Source organism: Lepisosteus oculatus, chromosome 14 (assembly GCF_040954835.1).
Source record: "Lepisosteus oculatus isolate fLepOcu1 chromosome 14, fLepOcu1.hap2, whole genome shotgun sequence".
Lineage (NCBI taxonomy): Eukaryota > Metazoa > Chordata > Actinopteri > Semionotiformes > Lepisosteidae > Lepisosteus > Lepisosteus oculatus.
The window spans coordinates 40545029-40560646 of record NC_090709.1 but is presented as its reverse complement, the minus strand read 5'-3'; the positions used below and the strand labels follow the sequence as shown (position 1 = coordinate 40560646).

Below are 15618 nucleotides of genomic sequence, written 5' to 3'. Positions count from 1 at the left end.
GTATGTATATATATATAAAATATAAGTTAGCTGGGGGGTGATAATTCTATTTCTGAAAAGGAGGTAATTTCTACTTGATTTTATTTTGTATATATTCATAATAAATCATTTTTATTATTTTCTCACGTTTTATTATTGATTTTACTAATGCTGACCCCAGTATTAGGAGGACCAGTATTGTAGTAAATAATGATAGATTTTAATATCCAGGTGTGTGCGTCTCTGATTGGCTCCTAGTAGCCATGAAGTCCTCTGGGAAGGTCCTGTCCCAGTTTCTGAATGTTCAGGTACAGTCCAGCTGTCGGCTCAGAGTGACCTCAAGCTCCAGGGAGAGGGGCAGTTCAGGCTGTCAGGGGGAGATCACGCTGAGTAAATACCCTGCTGGTAGTGACTCTCCAGCCCAGGACCAGTCTGGGTTCCTGCCAGCTCAGAGTGACCTCAGGCTCCAGGGAGAGGGGCAGGTCAGGCTGTCAGGTTTCACCACCTGATTTTTGGTGGTCTTGGTCCTGCAGGGGGCGCTGTGTCTACCTTGGTTGTTCCTTAACATGATCCAGGAGACACACACACACAGTGTCGGTTCCCAGCCCCCCTCGCAGGCACAGAGCCGAACCCTTAACCGGACTCGGTACCAGGATTCACTAGAACGGTGCTCAGCTTTCCTGAGTCTTTCCCAAGTCTAGGCAGGAGAAATGTGGATTTTCGAGAAGCCTGGGAAAACGGAGGAGACCCTTTCACTCCCGAACTGCAGACAGGGGGGGTCGGACTCCAGCTCAGCCCGGGTGACCACACACACACACACACACACTCTCCCCCTGTCCTGTCTGGACCTCCGAGAACGAGCTCCACCCTCCCTGCCCCTGCGGCCCAGCGACCTGCTCAGGGCTGAGGCCAGTGCTGTGTCGCTGTCTTACTCTACTTCCTGTTGGCCCACACACACCTACGCCAGCGCAGCCCCCTGCCCCTTCCTGCCAGCCTACACAGACTCTCTGTCCCCTCTGCGGGACGAGCCCCCCCCCGTCTCCCCCCTGCCTCTTCCCCCTGCGTTTCCAGAACTCGCTCAGAGCCTCCGGCCTGATTCGCGCCCAGCAGGACGAATCGCGGCTCTTTCACCGCAGACCCCCAGCGAGGAGCCCCCCGGTGTCTCTGGTGTCGGCTGTGTCCACTGCGCGCGGTCACAGCGGCGTGGGGCCTCCCCCGGCCTGGCTTCCCGAGGGGGAGGAGAGGGCCGGGCTGGCGTTTCTGCGGGGAACAAGGTGGGCACACGCAGCTGGGCACGGCCTGTGTTTATTTCGGCTCACACGCGTGGCTCGTACACGCTGTCTCCAGTCGAAACAAACACAGGGCTGAGGCACACGGGGGACAGAGGGGGCTCTGGGCCTGCGGTCCGCGGAGCCGATCCCTGTGGCTTCGGGTCGGGTGGGATACTGGAGCACGAGGAGCGCTCTCTCTTCGTTTCCGGCCGGACTGCAGCCCCGAGGAGGGACTAGACGGGCCTCGTCCTGCGGACGTCTCTGTTCCTGGGGGCGGCCGGGGGAACGGTCTCCTCGACGTTTTCGTACTGCGTCTGATCGCCTGGCGCCGCCTGCAGGTGGGGAGGGGCGAGACCACAGGGAAACCAGGAGTGAGAGGCCAGATCAGCTCAGCCCCTCTGCAGCCTGTCCTGAGCTCCCCCTGCTGGTGTCATGTTCACACACCCTGGACAGGGCACCAGTCCATCACAGGACACACACACACACCCTGGACAGGACACCAGTCCATCACAGGACACACACACACACTCACACACCCTGGACAGGACACCAGTCCATCACAGGACACACACACACACCCTGGACAGGACACCAGTCCATCACAGGACACACACACACACTCACACACCCTGGACAGGACACCAGTCCATCACAGGACACACACAGACACTCACACACCCTGGACAGGACACCAGTCCATCACAGGACACACACACACACTCACACACCCTGGACAGGACACCAGTCCATCACAGGACACACACAGACACTCACACACCCTGGACAGGACACCAGTCCATCACAGGACACACACACACACTCACACACCCTGGACAGGACAGCAGTCCATCACAGGACACACACACACCCTGGACAGGACACCAGTCCATCACAGGACACACACACAGACACTCACACACCCTGGACAGGACACCAGTCCATCACAGGACTCACACACCCTGGACAGGACACCAGTCCATCACAGGACACACACACACACCCTGGACAGGACACCAGTCCATCACAGGACACAAACACACTCACACACCCTGGACAGGACACCAGTCCATCACAGGACACACACACACATACACACACACACACACACACACACACCCTGGACAGGACAGCAGTCCATCACAGGACACACACACACACACACCCTGGACAGGACACCAGTCCATCACAGGACACACACACAGACACTCACACACCCTGGACAGGACACCAGTCCATCACAGGACACACACACACACACACACACACTCTCTAGAGCCAGTTATCCTACCATGAGCCCTCCAGCCTGTCTCTGGACTGTGGGAGGAAACTGGAGCTCCTGGGGGACACCCACACCAACATGAAGGGAACATGCAGACTCCACACAGACAGCACCCCAGGTCCATCATTGAACCCAGAGCCCCAGCACGGCTGCCCTTTAGATTTTGCGATTCGTTCTGCTGCCGTCTTGTGATCTAGAAAGTGTAACGTCTGAATTACCCGAATGCTGGGCGGACGTCTTGCCCTCGATCTCTTCCGACAGGCGACACACAGCTCCGGAGCTGTAGGGAGACGTTGCAGCAGGAGGTTAGGAAGACCAGGACACAGCAGCTGGCAGAGCGAACACCAGCTCTCACAGGTAGGATCCCTGTTCCTGGTGCGAGAGGTCCCGTCGTGATTCACAGTGCACGGAGCTGGACACGGTCCTGTCCAGCAGGGCCGAGCGGCCGTACCGTCTCTCGCGAACAGGCAGTAGGCGCAGCAGGAGGACACCAGGGCGCTCAGAGGCAGAGCCGACAGCAGGACGAGCAGGCAGGACAGCTGGAGGTGAACGGGTGGGGAACGCTCCGGGCCTCCTCCTGCCACAGACAAGGAAACAGCCCTCAGGGGACCGGGACCGTGTCTGGGTCACCTCACCGAGCCCCAGACTGGGAACCTCTCTAATGAAACCCCATTGTGCCAGGGTATTGGCTTCAACCACAGGGCTGGGCAGCCTGTTCCCCACTCCCACCACCCTCTGTGTACAGTAGAGCCTCCTGTCCTGACTGGAGGAGCTCACCCAGCTGTGTCTGGAGGGAAGCCAGGGTATCGGCTTCAACCACAGGGCTGGGCAGCCTGTTCCCCACCCCCGCCCCCCTCTGTGTACAGAAGAGCCTCCAGTTCTCAGTTTTAAATGTCCTTCTATGTATCTCACGCTGACAGGAGCCCAGGACACCGCACGGTAAAGAAAAGGTGGGGTTGGTCGTTGAAATTAGGGGGGAACTGTAAATCTACTGCATAAACCCGACCTCAGCACAACGTGCTGCTCTCCCGGAGGGCTGACGGCAGATGAACGATTGTATTCTTGCCCGCAAAACGGATCAGAGAGCTGAGGACAGAGCGATCCGCGCTGAGGGGCGGTGGCTGGGGCTCACCGGGGAAGACGAGCTCCGTCGCGTTTCCGAAGCTCAGCCGCCCGCCGGCTCTGTCGGCGCAGTAGTACAGCGCCCGGTCGGACTCCGTCAGGTTGGCGAGCGTCAGGCTGACGGAGAGGGTCGAGGGTTCGAGGAAGAGGGAGAGGCGAGACCGGTACCCCTCTTCCACCTCCTTGGTGACCTGGGAGCCGCTGACCCGAGCGACGGCGGCGATGAGAGGCACCTCCAGGGGCCGCTGTATCATCCACAGCGTCTCCTTCAGGTGCCTGATGCCGCAGGGCAGGGTGACCGTGTCTCCGGCTCGGACCCGCAGCTCCACGACCGCGGCCGGTTCGGCCCCGAGCCCCCGCGTCATGCAGACATCTGAGACAGGAAACTCGCGTCAGTCCTTTTCAGACACCGGCAGGACGGGGCTGGCGGGCTGATTTCAGATCCGGCCGGGTACACCGCTCGCTAACAGGACAGTTACAGAGGACCGAAGCTCATCGGTGCGGTTTATTTCAGACTGCTGGCCTTATGAAGTACCGGTTCGGACTGGCACCCAGAACTAAGAGGGAAACACGTTTCACGCCCCGTTGCTGTTTCAGGAGCGAGGATGCCCCGCTTATCAAGAAGAGAACAGAAATAAAACACGATTTTGCTCATCAGAGTCGCTTCCGCCGCACAGCGAATCCAAAGCAGCGCCCTCGGCCCCAGCGCGGCCCGCCAAGCGGCTTGAGCGCCGCACGTCGGTCCGGTCCGGTCCGGTTCGGCCGTGCATGAACCCCGAAGAGGCGCAGTTGACGGGGACGCTCGCCTACTCACGGGTGAGGAAGACCAGCGCGATTCTCGCCGCCGCCGGCGCGTCCATCTCCTCCCGGTCCAGGGGCAGTTAGTCCGGGGCGGTGGCTGGGCTTCAGACCACCAGAGACGACGACGTCTCGTTTCCTCTGGCTGGCCGTCCCAGCCGCCTGAATAGCCCCCTCCCCCCCAATAAAAGGGCGTTTTTTTCCACCGTTGGCGGGTCGCGCAGTTGAGTCCGGACGCCGGCCTTCGACGGGACAGAGCTGTTGCACCAGGGAGCTGCGCCGTCCGGACCCCCGAACTGCTCCGACGCCCTTTGGTGGTGGTGATGGGGTGGTGGGGGTCGTGCATTCGCAGAAAAGCTCAGTAAAACCAGATCCCAGCGGCTCAAACGGGGCTGGAGTACGCAGCGTGCGGGAGCTCTTGGGGTGGATCTTCACACGAGTCAGACCTGATCTCCCCCCACCGGAACTTCAGCGAGCTGAGTTCAAAACCACAGCAAGGACTTCACCCAGGTGTAGCGGGGGCGGGCTGCTGGCCTGTGTCTCTGGTCACAGGAAGTCCACAACTGTGTCTTTGTGCATCACACACACACACAGATACATCCTTACACAGGCTGGGGACATCACACACACACACACAACGCGATGCATGACAAGGACCTGGCGCGTTTCTGTGACTGTGGGTGAATTTGTGAGATCTGATTGGGATAAAGGACGTGTTTGTATCATTAATCTGTTCATTGTTGTGGCTAAATATTTGATCCACAAACGTGAATGGTCTATCACTGCTCCCTCTGCGAAAGTTGAATTCCTTTTTTATTTACATTCTGTTAGAAACGTACAGAATCAAAAGGCGAGACATACAATGGAAATATAAAAATACAGAGACGCTCTTTTTCTTTATAAGATCACCGTGCGGAAACGTGTTTGAAGAGTTCAGGCTCAGCCGGCTCTCTGACACGCGTGGGGCGGAACGCGTGCGAAACAGTGTGGAGACCTCGAGTCTGCTTGTTCTTCCTCGCCCGTGTGTGTGTGTGTGGTAACTTTTAAAGGTCAGGAACTGAAATAATTAAAATAATCCTCACACGACATAGCGCTTTTCTCGACACTGCACTCAAAGCGCTTTACAGGTAACGGGGATCCCCTCCACCCCCAATGTGCAGCCCCACCTGGGTGATCTTTTATTTCTTTAAAATAAAATTAAAGCAAAAGACTGATTTTTATAAGATTGTCCTTTTAAAACAAAAGGATTAAAAGTGGATTGAAACTACTCAGTGCAGCCCTAAGTCCTGCCCCTACTGCAGTGTAACTTTCAAGTTTGGCAGCAGCACACGAAGGTGTCCTAAGGGCAGGTTTTTGTCCAGATGCATCTTTACAGATCCAGCGCTGAGGGGCTCTGTCAGCAGGGCTGGGCCCAGTGGAACCAGCAGAGGGAAGGTCCCAGTCAGTACCCAGGAGCTGCCACTAGGGGGAGGCAGAGTGTCAGGGCTGCCTGGGTCCTGAGGCTCTCTTCCTGATCTCTTCCATGTTTTGTTCAAGGCAGACTGGTGGTCTTTGTTCAGTTCTGCAGCAGGCAGGAGAGGGGCCCCTCTGCGTGAGGGTGAGGTTCCTGTGGGGAGAGTCGCCCCTGGATGAAGATCAGGCTGGTGGAGGTGGGGAAGAGCTCGGTGGGTCCAGGGGGTCTCTCTCTGATCAGTCTGTACCCCCAGTACAGCAGGAGAGCTGGGAGTCCCTTCACCTTGACAAGAGGAGTGATCTCCCCACTGTGACGTCCTGGGCTTGGCGGTGTCTCTCTCTGTCACTATCAGACAGCAGAGCCTCTTCCAGACTCGACTGGTCTTCAGGGTCAGCTGGGGTCGACCCTCCACTGAGCTCCTGGACTGTCGATTCTTCTTCACCTGCAGGAGGCAGCTCACCATCATCCTCAGATCGATACCCTGAGTGTGTCGTCGATATTTGAGCCCTCTGCCCTCGTATTAGTGCTGTGTGTGGGTCTGAACTCTCAGTATGTTCGTATTTTGCTGGTTGTTTCAGTCTGCTGTGTTCACTACATGTTACACAAACATAACGTGTAAACATGTTATATATACTGAAAGGAATAATCTATTCTGAAGGTTGTGTTTTCCTACCTGGAGACTATGGAGTAACATGCAACATCTTGGCCAGCTGTTTTAGGTGATAAAAGTTCTGCTGCTGTTAAACCGATGTTGTAAAAAGTACAAGCGAGCGAACTCTTCCTGAAAGCGTTTGCTTGCAATGAGACTGTCGAACTTGATCGACTCAGAATGAGCATGTGTCACAGAGCAGGGAAAATCCACAAATATCTGCTCTTCTCTAAGAGCACTGAGTCCAGCGAACAGCAGAGGGCGATCTGACACTGTTGCTAATGAAAAGGGGGATTTAAAAAGCAGCACCAGTCTCCTGCTAAAATATTACAGATTCTCATTAGATTCTAGCTCTTGCGGAGGCGATCTCTGTGGGATCTACAGAAATTCAAAGTATCGTGGCTTATTTAATTCATACACTTTTACTTGATTGAAGTCTCTTAATATAGAATAACTAAAGGTTGCACTGCAACCAGCGACATCTACTGTCAGCTCCGGGTATCACCGCTCTGGCGTTGGAACCAGTCCTGATGTTTCGACAGGGCCGGGGAGAAAACTGAAGTCATCGACTGTTCCGTCTGCTTCTCCTCCAATCCTCAGCTCTTCCTCGATTGTTCCCTGTTCTGTTCTCTCTCTGGTTTCTTCATCTCCCGCACTGGCGTCTGAAAAACATGTGCGTGAACACCGCACTCGATAACGAAAATATAAAACCCATGTAATAAACGTAATTTTATATAGCGCCTTTAAAAGCAAATATCTCAAAGCGCTTTTTTGGGGGGGAAAAATAGTTGAAACAATGACAAAAATAGTAACAAAGAAACAGAAGGGTTTATAACGTCATAGAGGAAGCGATAAGCAGCGAATTAAATAAAAGCCTTTCTAAAGCAGGTTTTGAGTCTGGATGTGAAGGGGTTTAGACCAGGGGACTCTCTGATATTCCTGGGGGAGAGAGTTCCGGAGCTCTGGGGTGCAGCAGGAGAAGACGCTGTCACCCCCAGAGTGTAGACGTGCTTGGGGGACAGACAGGAGCCCAGAGTCAGAGGAGTGAAGGCTGTGAGCACGATGATAGTAACTCAGACAGGGACTGAGGTGCCGAGCCAGACAGAGCCTTATCGGTGAGCACTTGAAGCCGAATCGAAACTTGCCAGGAAGCCAGTGCAGGGACTCCAGGACAGGAGTAATGTCATCACTTGCACCAGACCTGGACAGGATTCTGGCGGCCAAATTCTCGACACTCCGAACTTTGTTTGAGCTCTGCTCGGAGTAGATTTAGACACCTCCGCAAGGGCGTTTGCAGTAACCATTTCGTGAGAAGACAAATGTGTTGACCAGCTTACAACTGCTTAAAAGCCTTTAAACGAACTTTTTCACCTTTGCTCTCCTGTAACCCTGGAATTAAAAAAGACCTAAGGATTGCTGCGACGCAGTTCGGGTCTCAGGGTAGAAACATTTCAGTACATCGGTTTACACGTCATTGGAAACGACTATCTGGGCCCAATGAGAGGGCGGTCTGTACAGTGAGGCGTAGGTTCAGAGACCAGCTCTTCCTCTTTCACCAGACGGAATGGACACCATGCGGACGACATATAAGCCGCTCTTCCTCTGTGAGTAGATATATTTGTATAGATTTTGTTGCTTTTATACGGCTCCCACAATGGAGCGGTGGATTAGACAACCAGACCGTACGTGCAGAAGTGTTTTATAGATGACCACCATATATTATGTTGGGCGGAATGAACGTTTGCGTTGTTGCGGTGTTTTCTCTTCTGAAGGGGTGTATATAAAGGTAATATAGAATATATATTACCTATACACACAAAGGTGTGTACAATATATACAGGCTGTATACACTGTGGAACTGAGGGTTGTAATGAGGGAAGGAAAAAGTGATATTGAACAAACCAGCAACTGGTCGCCACGAGTCTTTCGGAAGGTTACAAGTGTTAACAGAGCCCGGACAGAGCCGAGACACACACCTGAGCTGAACAACTGAACGATGTTTCGATGATCGAAAAAATGACCATTCAGCCTCACATAACTACCTAGAAAACAAATTGATATCTTTATTTTGTTGTCCAGTATGTTCACACAAATTAAAAATAGCCCAGCCGCGATCAAGAATCTGAATGAAAATATTGACAAAGTGGGACGTTATCACCACCACGTTTTGTATGTCTGTCATATATGAGCACAGCTCTTATTATGTACAGGTGACTTCGAATGGCTTGGGAATCGCCTCAAGATACAGTGTGTTGAAGAAGCGTGTCTGAGATCAAAGAATCAATTTTCTCCGGAATATGAATCTGGTCCATAGACTGCAGCGCTCGAGGTCTTGTTATTTATCACTCGATGTGGTTTAACACAGAGAATTGTGTCGCAGGACAACTAGGGTCTCATCAGCTTCTTCGCGGCGATTTCTACAGCTATATAGTTATATAATAACATGTCATTTCAACCTCAATTTAAAATCCATTTTTTTTTTAATGATGGGCAGAGTATCAGAATTCATCTTGCGTCCCGCCGGGTGTCTGAAAAGGACTGACGCGAGTTTCCTGTCTCAGATGTCTGCATGACGCGGGGGCTCGGGGCCGAACCGGCCGCGGTCGTGGAGCTGCGGGTCCGAGCCGGAGACACGGTCACCCTGCCCTGCGGCATCAGGCACCAGACCGAGACGCTGTGGATGATACAGCGGCCCCTGGAGGTGCCGCTCATCGCCGCCGTCGCCCAGTTCAGCGTCTCCCAGGTCAACAAGGAGGTGGAAGAGGGGTACCGGTCTCGCCTCTCCCTCGTCCTCGAACCCTCGACCCTCTCCGTCAGCCTGACGCTTGCCAACCTGACGGAGTCCGACCGGGCGCTGTACTACTGCGCCGACAGAGTCTTCGGGCGGCTGCGCTTCGGAAACGGGACGGAGCTCGTCTTCCCCGGTGAGCCCCAGCCACCGCCCGACACCCCGATAACCCCTCACACACACTAACACGCGAGCAGTTCCAGTCTGTGCACCCGCTCCCCTACACAGCACAGACACCCTGGGGTCCCACTCCTTCACTGTTCAACACTGCAGTCTTGTTCGGTACCGGTTCCGGTGTTGTCATGTTTGTACACGACCCTCCTTCCCCGTGTCTCTCGGTATTTGAAAAAGGCTTCACAATGGATAAGCTTTGAATCTGACCTCACTGAAACTATACGACATGATTTCCACCCGCGAATCTTACTGTGATGAGACAAGTTCCAAGCAATACGGTCGTTTGCATTTCCTTTTTGAGAAACTCATGACCTATATCACAGAAAATGAACATTGTCTGAGCTGTTACTTCAGAAAGGCTGTCCAGCAGCAGTGAAGATGTGTTGAATTAGCCTCTCACCTGCTCTATCTGTGGTCCTGTAGAGGAACCAGACCGGACAGTGGTCAGTCCCAGTCCCAGTCCCAGTCCCAGTCCCTGCCTGACGTGCTGGACTCTTCTGCCCTCTGTGAGTGTGGTCTGTGTCATCGTGTCCTCTGTCTGCGTTTTCTCCTGCGTTTCCCTTAGAAGAGGTAAGACTGTCCACACAGCTGTGTTTTATTATGAAAAGTGAAATACAATTTGCACAAAAGCCGCTGATAGTTAGGAAAACATCAACAGCCACTTAATGCGTAAAAGGCAGATGGAAATACTCCAATTAAGTCTTTCATTGTGTTATTGTTTCCAAAATGTTTTAATAATATTATAGTGTATAATTCTACTAGACCAGCTTGTCTTGTGTGGCTGTGAGTTTAACTGGACGATAGAACTTCTGTTTTTCAGTATCGGTTTAATTTGAAGATTCATGCGTTAAACTGGAATGTTTTATTTCTGATGCTAAAATCCCAGTCTCAATAAATTAAAAGAAAACCTGATGTGAATTATCTACGTCTGTTTGCATTGACCTTTATAGACAGTCCTAGTAGCTTTTTCAGTCCAAAGAAACTTTCTCAGTATTCCAGTTTGTCCCAATCCCAAGAAACACTTATTGTGGAAAATAAGTAGAAAACGTCAGAATTAAATATTTAAGATCAACTCCAAGGGGTTTTTAATTTGATCTGCTTGTGTCTTTTAAAAAGACAGGTGAGGAAGATTTAAATTTCTCTTTCACACTTATTTATTTACAATCGACGCTGAAAAGTCATTTATAAAAGCCATTTTTGCCTACTGCATCAAACTACTGAAAGTGCTGTATATTGTCTTTATATACTCAGATCCAGAGAGTTACATAGTCTTCACCCTGATCTGACAGATGAACAAAACCATCTTTTACAGTGATGCTGGGAAGTGGAAAATATTTTGGGGTCACATTGGATTATAACTGTGTTTCTTCTTTGAAACCAGGCAGTAGAAGCTCTGAGAGTCGCCCCCAGACTGGAGGACACAGCGAGAGACAGGACAGTCAGGTACCGATCCGATTTTTATTTCAGACAGGACACTGTGTCTCACATCCATCTAATAATAGTGATGATGGTGTTTGTGACGATGATTAGGGCAGAGATTAGGGTTTATTTTTTGTGGGCTGTTAAGAGTATTTTTTTATGATGACACTGATAAAAGATTGACAATCGTATCAGGGTGTGTCAGAGGGTCACATATGAAATTAGCAGTGTGTGTGCGTGTGTGTGTGTTCAGACTCGTCCTCACCAGCAGCTGTGCTGTGTGTCTGTGTGTTTGCAGGAGGAGGAGGCAGGACTGCAGTACGCCACTATAGAAATCAGCAGACAAAACACGAAGCACAAGAAGAGAGGTGGCTACAACACACAGCCCACTACATATGCTGAGATCAAGCATGGGAGACGTGTGTGACAGTAAAGTACACAAAATACACAAGGAGCACTTAGCAGACTGAAAAACATAATCAGGTTGAGTACTGGGAATCAAAACTGATAAATGCATAACAACCCATAAAAAAGTCTTTTATCAAGACTACTGGTCAAGAACTAGTTGAAGTACATTTTTCTCTTTTATCTTCATTTCCTTTATCTGCAGTTGTTTTGTTCAGCTGATTTAATGAGTAGGGACCATCTAGACAACTTCCTCTGAAATGAAATCTAGTCAAATTTGTTTGCTGAAATCTGGATGGAGTGATCCAGCAATTTCTAAGAACATATTTCTCTGTAAGAATTACTTATGAGCTGAAGTATCTATGGATTTCACATCAGGATACTTCTGCTTGGCAGCTACCTTGTAAAGTCCTTTGAATCTACATAGATAATAAAGAGATAATGCAAGATACATCTATCCATCTGGTCGGTTGATAAGTGACAATTACCAGAGTCCCCTGCTACTGAACAGGTTTGCATATAGAGGTGTCATGAAAAAAAGACTTACACCACACAGAAGACAAAAGCTGGTACAAGTGTTTCATAGGCAGTCAACAAAGGAACCAAACAGCATTTGTTCTTTGTGTCTGTTGCTCGTGTTCATCAAGGCTAACGAGCCCTGAACTGTGAGCAGATCAAGGGCTCTGTGCAGCCTGGGTGCAACCCAACCGCAGGCTGAGCTCGGCTCCGGACCAGAGCTTCAGAGAGGTGTTCAGCACGACGACCGCAGATGTTTCCATGAGCTCAACTGCTCTCTATACAGTATTTACTCTCTCAGGCCTGTGATAGTCACACTGGGCTCGGGAGGAGAGGGGGCTGGGGGGGAGGTGGAGAACTTGACAACAGGGTCGCACTGACAGTTTCCTGTCTTGTTTCTGTTGCTGTGTCTCTGCTGGCCTGTGTGCTGGTTTACTCCTCGGACTCCCCAAAATGAATCATCAAGCAGAATTAGGAACAGAAAACTGTGTTTTTTCAAGACCTCTCTACCCTACTGATTGTTTGTCAGACATCGGACGCTTTTGATTCTGCGCAGGAGAGCTGCACCTGTTAGACAAGTGGTGCCTTCCTGGACAGAGGACACAAGACCGGTCACAAACGAGAGGCCGCAAACGTTGGGTAGTTTGTGGCTAATCAGTTCGAAGGTCTCAACTAGAGATTTGAAAATGACAGAGTGAAGATCACATTCTTGAAGGAAGCCAGGGTATTGGCTTCAATATCATGGCTGGGCAGCTTGTTCCACACCCCCGCCACTCTCTGTGTAAAGAACAGTCTTCTGGTCTTTAAATCACCTTTAGAATTATTTAAATCACCTTTTCTGATACCAGCTTAGTGTATTATATCCAAATGAGAATAAATAAAATGAGTATATTTTACTCCACCCTGTTCTGCTAGGTCTAACACTTCACACCGGAAGCTCTGCTTGCTCACACACACTGTTCATCCGGACCGGGTCGGCCTGACGAGATTCAGGCTCAATCTTCAGGCCCAGAGCCGGTGGCCGCTGCCTCCCCCTGCTGGCCGGACGTGGTAGCGCCGCTTCACCGCACTGAAGAAACCGAGAACAGTCAAAATCTGCCTGTAATAATAATAATCCTCACACTTACATAGCGCCTTGCCGGACCCTCCACTCCGAGCTCTTCCCAGGTCAGGGGGATCCCCTCCACCCCCACCAGTGTGTACCCCACCTGGATGATGCTCCAGTCCTCTCACACACAGCAGCTCTCAGTGGGGAGGAGAGCAGAGGGATGGAGCCAGTTCAGAGAGGGGGGTTATTAGGAGGACATGATGGGTAAAGACCAGGGGGGTATTTGACGAGGACACTGGGGTAACACCCCTACTCTTCTCCAGAGACACCCCGGGATTGTTAATGAGCACAGAGAGTCAGGACCTCGGTTTTACATCTGATCCAATGTACAGCGCCTTTTTACAGTCCAGGGTCCCCCGTCACTATACTGGGGCATCAGGACCCCCACAGACCGCAGGGTGAGAGCGCCCCCTGCTGGCCCCACTCACACCTCTCCCAGCAGCAGCAGCCTCAGCTCTCCCAGGAGTCTCCCCTCCAGGTACTGGCCAGGCTCCCCCTGCTGGGCTCCAGTGGGCTGTGAGCTGGGTGAGAGCGCCCCCTGCTGGCCCCACTCACACCTCCTCCAGCAGCAGCCTCAGCTCTCCTCCCAGGAGTCTCCCCTCCAGGTACTGGCCAGGCTCCCCCTGCTGGGCTCCAGTGGGGTTCCCAGCGGTGTGCTACAGGGTGACATGACTGTAGCAGCTGAATTAGTGAATTTAGAAGCTCGATGTCAAATCAAACTTGATAAAACAACCTGCTTGCGATCACTGTCGCCTGCCGTCCGCTACACAGCGAGAATGAAATACATCACAAGAGCGCCCCCTGCTGGATCTAGTGTGTATCACCGCCCCGCTGGACCTTCGCAATGTAAATGATTCCTAATTCAACAGCTTATCTGCGCGAAATCGAGCCTACTTGCATTCTACTGCCCCAGCTTTCTATACGAGCTACAGTGCTGTGCAACCTCATCACTGTCACAAAGCCTCTCCTCACACTCCTCCCTTAGTGGAGCACTGTAAGAGCTCAAAAGAGTTTCATCTCCCTCCGCAGAAAAGGCTCTTATTTTTAAAAGGCATGAAAGCCATTGTGTCCATCACAGGACACACACACACACTCACACACCCTGGACAGGACACCAGTCCATCACAGGACACACACACACCCTGGACAGGACAGCAGTCCATCACAGGACACACACACACTCACACACCCTGGACAGGACAGCAGTCCATCACAGGACACACACACACTCACACACCCTGGACAGGACAGCAGTCCATCACAGGACACACACACACTCACACACCCTGGACAGGACAGCAGTCCATCACAGGACACACACACACACTCACACACCCTGGACAGCACACCAGTCCATCACAGGACACACACACAACCTGGACAGGACACCAGTCCATCACAGGACACACACACTCACACACCCTGGACAGGACAGCAGTCCCTCACAGGACACACACACTCACACACCCTGGACAGGACAGCAGTCCCTCACAGGACACACACACTCACACACCCTGGACAGGACAGCAGTCCCTCACAGGACACACACACACACCCTGGACAGGATACTAGTCACTCACAGGACACACACACACACACACCCTGGACAGGACACTAGTCACTCACAGGACACACACACACACACACCCTGGACAGGACAGCAGTCCCTCACAGGACACACACTCACACCCTGGACAGGACACACACTCACACACCCTGGACGGGATACTAGTCCCTCACAGGACACACACACACTCACACACCCTGGACAGGACACCAGTCCATCACAGGACACACACACTGGACAGGACAGCAGTCCCTCACAGGACACACACACACACACCCTGGACAGGATACTAGTCACTCACAGGACACACACACACTCACACACCCTGGACAGGACACCAGTCACTCACAGGACACACACACACGCACACACCCTGGACAGGACACCAGTCCATCACAGGACACACACACACTCACACACCCTGGACAGGACACCAGTCACTCACAGGACACACACACACACACACACCCTGGACAGGACACCAGTCCATCACAGGACACACTCACACACCCTGGACAGGACAGCAGTCCCTCACAGGACACACACTCACACCCTGGACAGGACAGAAGTCCCTCACAGGACACACACTCACACACCCTGGACAGGACACCAGTCACTCACAGGACACACACTCACACACCCTGGACAGGACACCAGTCACTCACAGGACACACACACACGCACACACCCTGGACAGGACACCAGTCACTCACAGGACACACACACACTCACACACACACCCTGGACAGGACACCAGTCACTCACAGGACACACACACACTCACACACACACCCTGGACAGGACACCAGTCACTCACAGGACACACACACACTTACACACACACCCTGGACAGGACACCAGTCACTCACAGGACACACACACACACCCTGGACAGGACACCAGTCCATCACAGGACACACTCACACACCCTGGACAGGACACCAGTCACTCACAGGACACACACACACGCACACACCCTGGACAGGACACCAGTCACTCACAGGACACACACACACGCACACACCCTGGACAGGACACCAGTCACTCACAGGACACACACACACGCACACACCCTGGACAGGACACCAGT

General features: G+C 52.3%; 3 protein-coding genes across 5 annotated transcripts in view; 2 read left to right on the top strand and 1 right to left on the bottom strand.

The window, feature by feature from the left end:
• The window catches only part of LOC138243066 (uncharacterized), a 100873-nt gene that overhangs the window by 13838 nt on the left and 71417 nt on the right, over window positions 1-15618 (top strand). The window lies entirely within an intron of this gene.
• The window catches only part of LOC138243069 (uncharacterized), a 48026-nt gene that overhangs the window by 21196 nt on the left and 11212 nt on the right, over window positions 1-15618 (top strand). The gene's annotated exons all lie outside the window — the stretch shown is intronic.
• Window positions 102-6366, bottom strand: LOC138243067 (uncharacterized). 3 transcript variants are annotated; one of them, XR_011191908.1, is made up of 5 exons: window positions 4466-6366; window positions 3662-4024; window positions 2748-3106; window positions 438-1582; window positions 102-316 (listed from the first exon to the last, which is right to left on the bottom strand). XR_011191908.1 is itself a non-coding variant. In XM_069198574.1 (5 exons), exons 1-5 carry the CDS (start codon window positions 4509-4511, stop codon window positions 1484-1486), a joined length of 696 nt encoding a protein of 231 aa, XP_069054675.1. In that variant the 5' UTR covers window positions 4512-6366; the 3' UTR covers window positions 103-1483. The 3 variants fall into 3 exon arrangements, 2 of the variants coding, with proteins under 2 accessions (XP_069054675.1, XP_069054674.1); XM_069198574.1 differs by having other exon boundaries at window positions 103-1582; window positions 2748-2809; window positions 2981-3106; XM_069198573.1 differs by having other exon boundaries at window positions 103-1582.

What these genes read in the sequence shown, in the direction of transcription:
- LOC138243067 (XM_069198573.1), bottom strand. Translation starts at nt 4,511, where the DNA reads ATGGACGCGCCGGCGGCGGCGAGAATCGCGCTGGTCTTCCTCACCC. An exon ending in CGCGCTGGTCTTCCTCACCC is followed by an intron (nt 4,025 to 4,465) that starts GTGAGTAGGCGA and finishes TTCCTGTCTCAG; the next exon opens with ATGTCTGCATGACGCGGGGG. An exon ending in GACGTCCGCCCAGCATTCGG is followed by an intron (nt 1,583 to 2,747) that starts GTAATTCAGACG and finishes CCCCACCTGCAG; the next exon opens with GCGGCGCCAGGCGATCAGAC.